The sequence below is a fragment of the Notolepis coatsorum genome (assembly GCF_963971535.1).
Source record: "Notolepis coatsorum genome assembly, chromosome: 3".
NCBI lineage: Eukaryota > Metazoa > Chordata > Actinopteri > Aulopiformes > Paralepididae > Notolepis > Notolepis coatsorum.
This window is the reverse complement of record NC_140167.1, coordinates 189,351,185-189,365,445: the sequence shown is the minus strand read 5'-3', so window position 1 is coordinate 189,365,445 and position 14,261 is coordinate 189,351,185. Positions and strand designations below refer to the sequence as shown.

The window sequence follows — 14,261 nt, the reverse complement described above, 5'->3', positions numbered from 1 at the left end:
GACGACGCCTCCCTTGTGGACAAGCTCAACACCTTTTACGCTCGGTTTGGTGCAAACAGTGGCACTGCTAGCCCAACGGCTAGTGACGTCACTGGTGCGCCGGCTGATGTGGAGGGGGGGGGGGCATCCGCGGGGGGGCGGGGACGCTCTCTCATTGACGGTACACAGTGTGAGAAGAGCATTTATGCAGGTGAACACCAGGAAGGCTGCTGGCCCAGATGGAATAACAGGACGCATACTTAAGTCCTGTGCCAACCAGCTAGCCCCTGTGTTCACCGCCATATTTAATCAATCCCTGGCGGAGTCGGTGGTCCCTGCCTGCTTCAAGATGTCTACCATCATCCCTGTACCGAAGAAACCCTCCCCAACATGTCCAAATGACTACAGACCGGTGGCACTCACCTCTGTGGTCATGAAATGTTTTGAGAGGCTGGTCAAGGACCACATTTGTGCCTCCCTCCCCAGTGATATGGACCCTATGCAATTTGCATACAGGACAAACAGGTCCACTGACGACGCGGTCTCCCAGGTACTGCACAGCACCCTCTCCCACCTTGACCGTCAGAAGGGGGGCTATGTGAGACTGTTGTTCATTGACTACAGCTCAGCGTTCAACACCATAGTCCCCACCAGACTGGTGGACAAGCTGATCGAGCTGGGTCTGAGCTCCGCCCTGAGCGCCTGGGTACTGGACTTTGAGTGAAAGACCCCAGGCGGTCAGGGTGGGGGGTCAGACCTCCAACACCATCACCCTGAGCATCGGGTCCCCCCAGGGCTGTGTTCTAAGCCCCCTGCTGTACTCACTCTACACACACGACTGTGTGGCCAAGTTCAGCTCCAACTCCATAGTGAAGTTCGCAGACGACACAGTGGTGGTGGGGCTGATCTCGGACAACGACGAGAAGGCCTACCGGGAGGAGGTTGAGGTACTGGAAGGCTGGTGCCAGGACAACAGCCTGCTCCTGAACATTGGTAAAACCAAGGAGCTGATCGTGGATTATAGGAGAGGACAGCAGGAGACACACACACCACTGATGATTAACGGGGCTACCGTGGACAGGGTGAGCAGCTTTAAGTACCTGGGGGTCCACATCTCAGAGGATCTGACATGGTCAACACACATAGACACAGTAGTAAAGAAGGCGAAACAGCGCCTCTACCACCTGAGACAGTTAAGGAAGTTCAGAGTATCGGGGAAGATACTCCAGTCCTTCTACTCAGGAGCTGTAGAGAGCATCTTGACCGGAAACATCACTGCCTGGTATGGAAACAGCACGGCACAAGACAAGAAGGCCCTACAGAGAGTGGTGCGCTCAGCCGAGCGTACCACGGGTATTGCACTACCTCCCCTGCAGGTTCTATACAACAAGAGGTGCAAATCCAGAGCCTGCAGGATAATGAAAGACCCCCACCACCCCAATAACAGCCTGTTTCAGCTGCTGAGGTCAGGCAGACGCCTGCGAACCCCAGCTACTAGGACAGAGCGGCTTAGGCTCAGCTTCTTCCCCCAGGCCATCAGAGTCCTGAACAATGAACATTGAGTACCACTGTAACACTTTAGCATGAGCGGGCACACACTCAGGCCGCACGCACCCTCACTTATTGCCAAAAGGAAAGGCCACTTTAAATTAGTATTAGCAACAGTAACAGTGTATTGCACTACTATTACTACTACTGTTAACTGTCAACTGTTACCCGTCATTGCACAAATTTATTGTTACCTGCTACCTGTTATTGCACAATTTTATTGCACACATTTTTTGTATTGGATTCTATTATATGTTATATGTTGTACCAATTGCACATCGTTGCGGGCAAGACCACCCGCATTTCATTGTATATCCGTATGCCGTGACAAATAAAACTCTTGACTTGACACACACACACATAGCTTCAGCTAAATTGCAAAAGATGATGTCATACAGTGTGAGTGGCGCAGAGAGAGAGAGAGAGAGAGAGAGAGAGAGAGAGAGAGAGAGAGAATCAATAATGAGTGTGAGAAAGATGAAAGACAAACAACCTCTTACCTCATCAAGCTTCTCAACCATCTTGCTCATGACATCACTGTCTTGTCTGCTGTGGAACATCTCTGCTGTGACCACCCCTGAGACACAGCCCAATCAATCAAATATAAACACTCAACATCACCTATGACCACCCCTGAGACACAGACCCACCAATCAAATATAAACACTCAACATCACCTATGACCACCCCTGAGACACAGACCCACCAATCAAATATAAACACTCAACATCACCTATGACCACCCCTGAGACACAGACCCACCAATCAAATATAAACACTCAACATCACCTATGACCACCCCTGAGACACAGACCCACCAATCAAATATAAACACTCAACATCACCTATGACCACCCCTGAGACACAGACCCACCAATCAAATATAAACATCACCTATGACCACCCCTGAGACACAGACCCACCAATCAAATATAAACACTCAACATCACCTATGACCACCCCTGAGACACAGACCCACCAATCAAATATAAACATCACCTATGACCACCCCTGAGACACAGACCCACCAATCAAATATAAACACTCAACATCACCTATGACCACCCCTGAGACACAGACCCACCAATCAAATATAAACATCATCTATGACCACCCCTGAGACACAGACCCACCAATCAAATATAAACATCATCTATGACCACCCCTGAGACACAGACCCACCAATCAAATATAAACATCACCTATGACCACCCCTGAGACACAGACCCACCAATCAAATATAAACACTCAACATCACCTATGACCACCCCTGAGACACAGACCCACCAATCAAATATAAACATCATCTATGACCACCCCTGAGACACAGACCCACCAATCAAATATAAACATCATCTATGACCACCCCTGAGACACAGACCCACCAATCAAATATAAACATCATCTATGACCACCCCTGAGACACAGACCCACCAATCATATAAACATTAAACATCACCTATGATCACTCCTGAGAGACATGGACCCATCAATCAAATATAAACACTCATGATCGACCCACAGTTTTGTCTACAGAAGAACCTGGCATGTCCGTCTGAATGATTAAGTAATGCATGTCAGTACTAGGGTGGTCAATTGTCCCTAAGAATACTATTTGAATGGGGTGAATTTGAATGAAATTCTAATATTAATGATAAAATGTAAATACAGTCAAATTACCACATCGAAGCAGGTTCATTGCGTGTTATATTTGCTATTATGGGTAGCACCAATAGGAAACTATCATTAGGCAGTGGGCTGTGCTTTGCAGGCACACTTTTCCAAAATCAGTAAAAACAGAAGAACCAGGGATGCCTTTTCAGTTGCCCTCATATCAATAATAATAATATAAAAAAAACATGTATCATAATTTATTTACATTCCACTGGCAGTTTGGTCTTCAAATTCCTTTTTTTCCTTGAAGATTAAAATATTGAAATGCATTCTGACAGCCCTAGTCAGTACAAATATTCTCGAGTGACGTCTGAATGGTTTCATGCTACTTGTTATGTCTTTTCCAATCTTCCAAATACTCCCATCACTTTTGTCAGTGAAGATCAGAGTGATTATACAAATGGTGATTATATCCGTCAGATAGGCTGTCCATACAGCCTGTATATGGAACTAGTCTTATAAGACAAACTAGCCGAGGACCAGACTTGCAGGAAGTGGCTTGAGGACTGTTGGCCTGGTTCAGAGAGGAACGCCAAGCCGCTAGAAACATTCTGTTTCAGATTCAGATTCAGATTCCTTTATTAAGCCATTTGTGTAAAAACACATTTTTTACAATTGTTGCAGCGTTACAGTGTATGCAATTTTTTTCCTTCTTTTTTCACAGTAAACGACAAACACCAACACAGACACAGGACAAAAAAAACAGTGCATTGGAGGATTAATCAATTAAATACATATATATATATAAAGTGTAGAGTTTGATCTCCACTGTAATGGTTAGCCAGGCAGTGTGATAGACTGTTTTTATTAATAAGATGTCATAAGATGTCCTCAAGAATCTCAGTACATTTTTTAATCCTATATATCCGTGATAATGATGTGTGGATTCAAAAATGTGTGTGTGCACGTTTGTGTGTGTATGTGTGTTTGTGTGTGTGTGGCGAACGCTTGCCTTTGCATCCGGAGCACTGAATGAAGAAGCTGATGAGATCCAGGAGAGCAGAATCTCTGTCCATCACATAGGCCTCAATCCAGTCATCAACCACAGCCTGTTTAGAAGATACATCCAAACAGAGACAACTAGAGTTGTTTTGAAAAACTCATGTACATATATCTATGTCTTACTCTTATGACTTGTATTATTGCACAAATGTCACATCTCATCCCTTGGATTCTTATTATTGTATTATTGTATTACTGTACTATGCACAATCGTTGCGGGCAAGACCCCCCGCATTTCACTGTATACTTGTATGCCGTGACAAATAAAACTCTTGACTTGACTAGAGTTGCATCCTCCATCAAGGTACAGCCATCAGCAAACTAACATGCATGGCAGGATTTCCAGTAGGAAAGGTGTTAGGTGATAGTGGCTTATTGGGGCACCACCTTGATGGGCACGATTTGTCAATTTGTTGGATTTATCTTTGAATAATGGAATTTTGTAGGATTTTTCCAGTTAACACTTTGGTTGCCTTGGGTTAAATTCATGATATACCATAGGTTGCCGGCTCTATTTGTCTATGGAGAAGTACCCCTTCTTTGCATGGCTATAACTTTTTAAATTCTATTGCTACATTGCCATTATTAGGGCCCATTCAAAGTCCTATATGTATTGTTCATTGTGTAGCAACGTTAAACTTTTTCATTCACATATTCATAGTAAAGTATGGTCTAATGTATAAGTATGTTTTCATCTCTTTCTGCAGCTTTCTCCAGAACGTGATCTATAGCCCCAAATGCATTATATTGATGATGCAATACAGTTTTATGGCAATCAGCGCGATATAAAAAATTCCAACTAGACGTACTTCTAGAAGTTACTACACGTCATCTGATGTTGACCGGATGGGCTAGGGGGCGTTTATAATTCCGTGGGCAGCGTTATACCAATCATCTAATGTGGGTCAAATGTTGATAATAGCAGTTAGTATCGAAGACGGTAACGTTACACGCTGAAACTCACCCCAGTCTCCGCGCGCCGTTGGGCGATCATCGTAGAGTAGAAGTCTTATCATTATGGGATGTAAATTTACCCGGTCCATCTCCAGCTTGTATAATGGTATATACGTCCAAATCATGTTGTTTATCGAGTTATTGGCAATCGATCACTGTGTAGCGTGACGAGCCAGAGTCCCGGGACCTATAGCGAGTGCCCGGAAGTACTACGGACGTCTAGCACAACCTCTATGGCACATCCTGTTAAGCGATTGCGCCGATCGGCCACCAGATGGCGCTCCTGAACCGCCAGAGAGCTCAGTGGGTCCTGCTGGTGGATCTCAGGCCAGCGGTCCGATCGCAGATTTTTGAAATATTGATATAAGGACGCTGTACAGCGTCCTCCGGCAACTTGAGCATGGCCAGCAATGACGTCTAAACACGTTTCATGGCAGTCAAAGTGTTAAGGGATATTCTTTTGTTATGGTGGCCCAGCTTATCTAGACACAAGCAACCCTGCTAGCAATAGATTTTTGCATTCACACTGGTGTTGCAAAACAGCCGAAATGAACGAAGAATCGCAATTCGACAGGTGATTTAGAAACAGATTGGGCTTTCAAATCAGAATTAAAGAGACAGTAAAGAGGAGCTGGTCACTGATCACAGATGAGTCATACCCTCAGACCTACATTTATACGACATTAATTTCCAACAAAGCATTGCGATTGGACGAGAGGCATTCCATGAGTGCCAATAATCTTTTTTAATACAAAAAAAGTTGTATATAATTTCTTGGACAAATCGCTTACAGACAAAGACACACAGTAGAAAGACAGACGTCCTATACCTGCATGGCACTCCTGCCCATGGTGACCACCTCAAACAGAGTGACAGCCTCGACATCCCCATGTTTGCCACGCCCGCTCTCCGCCCTGTTGGCACTGCCACGGCTCACCTTGGCACGCCGGCGCTTCACATTCTCAGAGCCCTCTCGCGCCCTCTTCTTCCCCCTCTGGGGGTCGGAGAGACACGTCAACAACACACACGGCACATTTTGATGACCAACATAAAGACCGTCGCAAGTGTGTCATATCCTTTATTTTATTTATTTAACCAGGCAGGGCAATTAAGAACAAATTCGTGTTTATAACAACGACCTGGCGAGAGAACAAAAAGGCCTCTCGAAGGGAAAAGGGCCAAAAAGATTAAATGAAATAAAATAATAGAAAAGAGACAGATGATACATACACCACAGAGGTAAGGGAAATAATTAAAAGACATCAATCAAACAACCAAATAAAATGACAAGGTATGTAATACTACATGAAGCAGGTGTGTGTAAACAACTCTGTGATAGAGTCTTTGAAAGTTGTGAGGGATCAATCAATTCTAAGTCTTTTGCATCTCGTTCCAACTGCTGGGAGCAGCAAATTGGAAGGAGGATTGACCAAAGGATGTGTTAACACAGTGTTATCTAGCGAGATATGGTGAGAAGCTCTGGTGTTATAGGGAGTAGATGGCCATTTTAACAGGTGTATCAATCAAATAAGGAGGGGTCAGACCAAGGAGGGTTTTGTAAATGTGTAAATCAATTAATTTCTCATTGAGCCAATTTACAGATGCGTATAAGTCACATACAGGCAGTGTAAACAATATAATTAACTATGAATGTGCAGATAATTGAGCAAGTAGGCAGTCTAATTTAGGTGCAGATGAGGGTCTGTATGCCCTATCCGTTATATTATACATTACAATAAATATGGTTACAATACACACTAAAATCTAAATATATACTCTGAGTAAGTAAGTAAGTAAGTAAGTAAGTAAGTAAGTAAGTAAGTAAGTAAGTAAGTAAGTAAGTAAGTAAGTAAGTAAGTAAGTAAGTAAGTAAGTAAGTAAGTAAGTAAGTAAGTAAGTAAGTAAGTAAGTAAGTAAGTAAGTATACACAAGTGCAGTGTACAATAATAATGACAATAATGTCCTCTATGGCCAAAACCTCTGGTAATAAATTAAGAATAAGGCTAAATGATTTGACTGTACATCATAGGCAATGGCATGTACCCAGGCTTCCCTCATAAAGCAGTAGCAAGTACTGCAACCACTGGTTGTTTGAGTTTCCACCTCGTAGTAAATCCTCAATTCTAATCACCATTTTCACTGTTTTCCACATGAAGCAGAGAAGAAATCTATGCTGCTGCTTTATGATATCAGAGATCCATTGCTCAGTATAATTACTGTGGCTCATAGTCATCTCTGCCGGTGGCTACGGCCAGAGAAAGCATTCCTCCAGGACCGGAGAGGGAGATCAATAACACCTACCGCACTCTTCTGTCTGTTCTCATTCCCAGCTTCATCCCCTGAATGATTCAGGGCTCCAGCAGAATGGACCTCCGCAGCAGACTCACTGGAGAAGCAAACACGCAGAATATGAGTTTGTCACAGGGCTGGGCATTACTATGTCCACTTACACATCTGCAGATGTCGTTTTTACTACATAATAATAACCTGTTTTTTGGTTCATTGTAGTGCGTGTAATATAATGCATATTATTAGAGAAGAATACAATAGAAGTACTTTATTAATCCCAAGGGAAATTCAACACCACAGATTGCTCACAATAAACCTGTATGCGCAAATTAACAATAACAGGGATGGAGGACACTGAAGTCACAGTTTATGGTTTAATTTATAAATTGATGTGCAGTGGAGGCCAGCTAATTCGTGAGCAGATGATAATGGGGGGCAAGGAGGAGGTGAGAGAGAGACTTATCTTCTTTCAATGTGCTTTCAAACACAGACCGGTTATGATACATCCCCTCAAGTTCTTCTTTTACAGACGGTCACCCTAAATACTTATAAGGTAAACCTCTCACTGGCCCTCCACTGACCACCTCCATCACAGCCGTCTTCCATGTTTGTATCAGTTTTTTTTATTTACAGAGTGACTCCCGCCACAGAATTGTGATGAATGTCAAGCAACTTCTGAGAATTTGTTATGTATTTATTTATGTATTATTATGTTATACTCTATTATTATTACTACCATTTCTATTATTGTCTTTTCCCCCCCCTGCCTATACATCCCCTCCCCCCTGCCCCCATGCTGCAATGACACCTGTATTTCCCCAAGGGGATTAATAGAAGACTTGACTTGACTTTAAAGCTGCAGTAGGCAAATTGTGAGAAATGTACCTGCCCAGCAGAAATAGAGCAAGCTCTGCATCACTTGTCAAGATGATGCACGCACACAAAAATAAGTTTTACACAAATTCCCTGGGGCACCAGCAGCTTTAAGCTGAATTCACACACAAAAATAAAAAAATATATAAATATTTCCCAGGCAGGTGGTTTTATACATTGTGTGTACTTAAAGATTTTTTTTTACCGTATTCTATTTATTTCTGGGCTTTTTCTGTATTTTTCACCCATCCCAATTTAGTCGTTATGCCAATTCCCTTCCTGGTCGTTTCGCGCATTGCCCCACTGTCGGCCTGGGGAGGGAGAGTGTAGAACTACCACGTGCCTCCTCCGATACATGTGGAGTCACCAGCCGCTTCTTTTCATCTGACAGCGAGGAGTTTCACTGGGGGAACGTAACGCGTGCAGAGGTTCACGTCATTTCCCCCAGATCCCCTCCCTGCTGAACAGGCGCCCCGACCGACCAGTAGGAGTTGCAGTTTACAACGACCAGGACACATACCCCACCGGCTTCCCACCCGCTAACACTGCCAATTGTGTTAGTAGGGATGACTGACCGAACCGGAGGTACCGCTGACAGCTGGATTAGATCCCAGAGTCTCTGCGGTGGTAGGCGAGTGCTTAGTCCACTGAGTTACATTGTGTACTTTTTGACGAGGAACACGATGATGAAACACCACTTGGCAGGCCAAAAACAATCCGATTATTGATGCAGGTAGTTGTTGTTTTTAGCCAATCACATGATTTGCCTGCCAAGTGGTGTTCCCAGGGTCACATCGGAAAACTAAGACCACCAAGTGCTGGTGCCTCTGGGAGTCTGTGGAGAACCTTTGTTTTGCACGTGCATGGCCTTGAAAAGTGATGCAGAGCTTGCTCTATTTTTGCTGGGCAGATAAACTCACTCTTGCTCATTTCTCAGAAGTTGCCTACTGCAGTTTTAAGTAGTGTTTGGCCTCTGTTCTACACTTTTCTCTGGCTACATTCACACTGCAGGCAAAAAGTGGCACAAATCCAAAAAGAAATTTAGAAGAAGAAATCTTTAATCATCTTCATGCAGATTAACACACACACATGCGAGATGAGCGACCCACAGGAACACACACACACACACACATGCAAAACTGATACAAACATGGAAGACGGCTGTGATGGAGGTGGTCAGTGGAGGGCCAGTGAGATGTTTACCTTATAAGTATTTAGGGTGACCGTCTGTAAAAGAAGAACTTGAGGGGATGTATCATAACCGGTCTGTGTTTGAAAGCACATTGAAAGAAGATAAGTCTCTCTCTCACCTGCTCCTTGCTCCAATTATCATCTGCTCAGCAATTAGCTAGCCTCCACTGCACATCAATTTATAAATTAAACCATAAACTTCAGTGTCCTCCATGTTTACGTCCATATTTCTTATTGTTAATTTGTGCCTACGGGTCAGTTCAGGAGCGTGACAAGTTCACACTGGAATCTGAAATTGGCCAAATTTTTTTTGAATCTGAGCATTAAATCAGAATTGAGCACTAATGCTTGCAGTGTGAACATAGCCTCTGTTTCAAAGCTCCTCCAAAGAAGGAATGATATTATTATTAATGTGGCCAGCACCTTGTGGCCAGTGGCCTCCAACCGAACAAGGCCACTGGCCATGACAACATCCCCTCCAAATTCCTCAGAGACTCAGCAGCCGCCATCACCCCAGTCATCACACACATAATAAACCTCTCCATAAAACAGGGACACGTCCCCAAGGACTTCAAAATAGCGAGAGTAACACCCCTGCACAAAAAGGGCAGCAAATTAGACCCAGGCAACTACCGCCCTGTTTCTATCCTTACATCCATCTCGAAAGTCATGGAAAAAAATAGTATACGAACAGGTCGAAAAGTACCTTACGGATAAAAATCTAATCTACGAATTCCAATCTGGCTTCAGAACATCCCACTCCACTGACACATGCCTTCTCTATTTGAACGACCACATCAAGCAAGAGGTGGACGCGGGCAAATACTGCGGCATGGTCATGCTAGACCTACAAAAGGCCTTCGACACTGTCAATCACACCATTCTGATTGACAAGCTAAAAGCAATTGGTTTTGATAGTTTATCAGTGAGCTGGATACAATCCTACCTGGAGGGGAGAGAACAGATGGTGGAGGTAAACGGTACCCTATCCCCCCCCCTCACAGTGAACTGTGGTGTTCCACAAGGAAGCATACTAGGACCACTACTGTTCCTAATTTATGCAAATGACATGTCGTCAGCTTGTGACTGCAACTTGTTCCTGTTTGCGGACGACTCAGCCCTGCTGGTCTCTGACAAGAACAAGTTACAGGTTGAAAAAACCCTCAGCTCGGAACTAGGCAAAATCTGCATATGGCTCGCCGACAACAAACTATCATTACACATGGGCAAAACAGAGTCCATTCTCTTCGGTTCAAATAACAAACTCAGCAAAACAGACGGCTTCTCAGTTACAGTGGGTGACAATATTGTCACAAGGAAAGATGAAATTACCTACCTGGGTTCCATCCTAGAGGCTAATCTTTCCTGTGACAAAATGGCATCCAATGTAATAAAAAAAGTCAATCAACGAACTCGATTCTTGTACCGGATCTCCTCCCTGGTAAACAAGAATACCCTGAAGACTCTGGCAGGAGCACTCATTCAAGGGTACTACGACTATGCTTGCACCTCATGGTACCAAAGCACCTCAAAGGCACTAAAAACCAAATTACAAACATCTCAAAACAAACTAGTCAGACTACTGCTTGACCTGACTCCTAGAACCCACCTCACCCCTGCACACTTTGCCAACCTAGGATGGCTTAGAGTAGACGACAGAGTACAGCAACTTGCAATGGGCCTGGTCTACAAGATACACTACACGACCAAGGTACCCATGTACATGTCAAAATACTTCCCAAAGGTCAGTGAATACCACGATCACAACACCAGAGGGAGCTCCACAAATCATGTAAAACCCAGATTCGGCTCAAACAAGGGACTAAACACGTTTCGCAATTATGCCACAACAATGTGGAACGCCCTACCCAAAGCTGTAAAGGAATGTGAATCACTACCCACCTTCAAAAACACTCTCAAAGAACACCTACGGGAGACTGCAATTCAAAACTGGCCCCTACAAATGTCCTAACCCAGTTGTACAATAAAGACCAAGCATGGCTATTCCAATGTACAGCCCCACCCAACCTACCCAACCTCCTCCAATGTACAGTTTCCATGTCAAATGTATGTCAGTACTCCAATGTACAGTGTCCCCCCCCCCCCCTACCCAACCCCCCCCCAACCCCCCCCCCCCCCCCCCCCCCCCACCTCCAATGTACAGCCCCACCCCACCTACCCAACCTCCCCCAATGCACAGTTTCTATGTCAAATGTATATACTCTTCTTCTGGATTTTTTTAGTATCACAAACAGTACTGTATTTGAAAATCTGGTATGTCATAAATGTATAGATGTAGCAGTACTGTCTATCTGTATGTCGTGTGTGTCATATGATGAATTGAAAATGGGGGACCCTGATGGAAACAAGACGAAAGTCTTTCTCAGGTCTGCATCCTCTTAACAATTGTATGTATTGAGCTGTACTGTACTGTACCCATTCTGCAATCTGTTAATAAACTTTTCAATCAATCAATCAATCAACATCATGCAGGGCACAGGCTGTGGACACAGCCTGGTTTCATGTAGTTTCAGTGTATTACGTTTTGTTGTGTTATTTTGGAGAGAGTTATGTATTATTTCCTCTTGTATCATGTAGAAACTCTTTCTACAAGAAACCTTTTGTAGAAACTGGCCCCGGTAAATGTCCAACCCCCCCCCCCCCCCCACCTGATGTACCCAACCCCCTCCAATGTACAGTTTCTTACCCTTTGAATGTTTTTTTTTTATGATCTCTTTCTCGTAAACAGTACTGTATATTTGTATGTCTTGCATGTCATAAATGTCTTGATGAAACAGTACTGTGTATATCTGTATGTCATGTATGTCATAAATGTCTTGATGAATTGAAAATGGGGGACCCTGATGTAAACAAGACGAAAGTCTTTCTCTGGTCTGCATCCCCTTAACAATTGTGTGTATTGAGCTGTACTGTACTGTACCCATTCTGCAATCTGTTAATAAACTTTTCAATCAATCAATCCTTGTTTCTCCCACTTCTGCTTGGTCACCCTTACAGAGTTATATATAACATGTGGAATTGCTGTAACAGAATGACACAATGACCCGTAATAAACACAACAGAAGGGGCCTTACTTCTGTCCCGAAGACCTTGGAGCAGCTGCGGCTGTGGGTTCTGCGATCATCTCTCTCCTCAGAGCATCTTTGAATGGGGCTCACGCGTGTGCTTCAGGATCTAGCAGCATGATTGAAATATCCACAGATGTTTTAGCCGTGCTGAAGAAGGGATATAATATTAGAAATGACATAAATACAATGCAAATCAACTTCAAACGGAGAAGATCAAACATGGAATGTGCCAAAAAGTACTTAGACAATACAAACAATACGAGACAAGAAACTTGTCTGAGTTGGGCTTTTCATTTAGCAAAACAGCCGACAGTCTGTTTAATCAGCTGACAGTCTATCTAGAAGCAGGCTAGCCTATTTATGCATCTCTCCTGTGAATTAATTAATTTAGCTGCTCCCTTTGGTTGGACTGTGTGGAGTGAGGAGGTGAGGATCAACATAAGATTGCAGGTTGAGAACTTTCTTGTACAACAGAAATATGCTGATGATTTCACAGATGGCCATCAGCTGATGATGACATACCATATAGACGGTCGAAGGAAGGTACTCTAGGTGGCAATGACGTCAATGACGACTAATTGTTGGTGAACTTGACATACTGCATTCATAAGAGAACAGACAGGCCCGCCGCCTGTCACACCTGATCAACACATAATTAACTGAGTATACGCATAATACATTGTAAGCAAGTAGGCAGTGTAGTCAAGGTGCAGTGCAGGTGAGGGTCTGTATGCCCGACCAGTTATATTGGTTACAATGTTGTTATGTGGGATTGTTAAAAAATGCTGCTTATATTGACCCCCCAGCTGTCATAAAGAAGCCTAAGCACATCCTGATTCAGAGGGACGAACAGGTCGAACATTGGCTAATCGTGTGTCTTAAAAAGAACACGCATCACAATACCATTGGTCACTAGCTCTGTCGCTCAGGAATTTTCCGAAGGAGGCGATGTTATCGGCTCTGATTGTCTTTCTTCCAATGATCTCTCTGTCTCCCTGCAAAAGCCATTGGGACTCAATGGAGTTTAACACGATTTAAACTCAGAATAACCATATAGGCTACTGTGGGGATTTGTGTGTAAACAAATACAACGCAGATTACTCCGTTACTTACACTACAGCAGCAGCTCACTGTGTTAAGCCGCTCAACTGGGTTAAGTCTTCACCAAAATAGCGTCTGTACGTTACAGCATATTATTGCAAACCTGCTACTGAAAAGACAGTTACTTACTTACCAATATACCGGGGAGACACGGACGGGAGTCTCCGGGAGGGAACAGGGGACGCTGATCGCACCGTGTTGGTTCAGCCCTTCTCACAGCAACAGTAGGAGGAGTGAATCTTGTGAGCATAGAAATAGAATAATGTGAATGGACATTCCCACCATACACATCATCAACGCTCTGAGTCTGCAATAAACGGAACGGGGAATAATCAAGCCATGATGCAAAGCCCCTCTGGAGGGGGCAGTAACTAATTCATCTCGTCATTTGTCACCTATTGCATTTGCATGCATATGGTACATCATGCATGGTACTGCTGCATTTATATCGCGCTTTTATCCAAACTGCGCTTTAATCGGGAGGCGATGTCTTGCTCAATGACACTTCGACACACTGCCGGGTGAATTGATTGATTGATTGATTGATTGATTGATTGATTG

General features: G+C 43.8%; 1 protein-coding gene across 2 annotated transcripts in view; it reads right to left on the bottom strand.

Moving 5' to 3' along the window:
- The window catches only part of LOC311225313 (cohesin subunit SA-2), a 65,457-nt gene extending 51,548 nt beyond the window's left edge, over positions 1-13,909 (bottom strand). The window contains exons 1-6 of one of the 2 annotated variants that reach the window (XM_084310543.1): positions 13,830-13,909; positions 12,606-12,746; positions 7,459-7,543; positions 5,987-6,151; positions 4,154-4,250; positions 2,028-2,104 (exon numbers count right to left, since the gene is read on the bottom strand). In XM_084310543.1, coding sequence (XP_084166669.1) covers positions 2,028-2,104; positions 4,154-4,250; positions 5,987-6,151; positions 7,459-7,543; positions 12,606-12,655 — 474 coding nt within the window. In that variant the 5' untranslated portion in view covers positions 12,656-12,746; positions 13,830-13,909. The remainder of the gene's footprint in view (positions 1-2,027; positions 2,105-4,153; positions 4,251-5,986; positions 6,152-7,458; positions 7,544-12,605; positions 12,747-13,829) is intronic. The other variant, XM_084310542.1, reaches the window with a different exon arrangement.
- Positions 13,910-14,261: the final 352 nt, after the last annotated feature.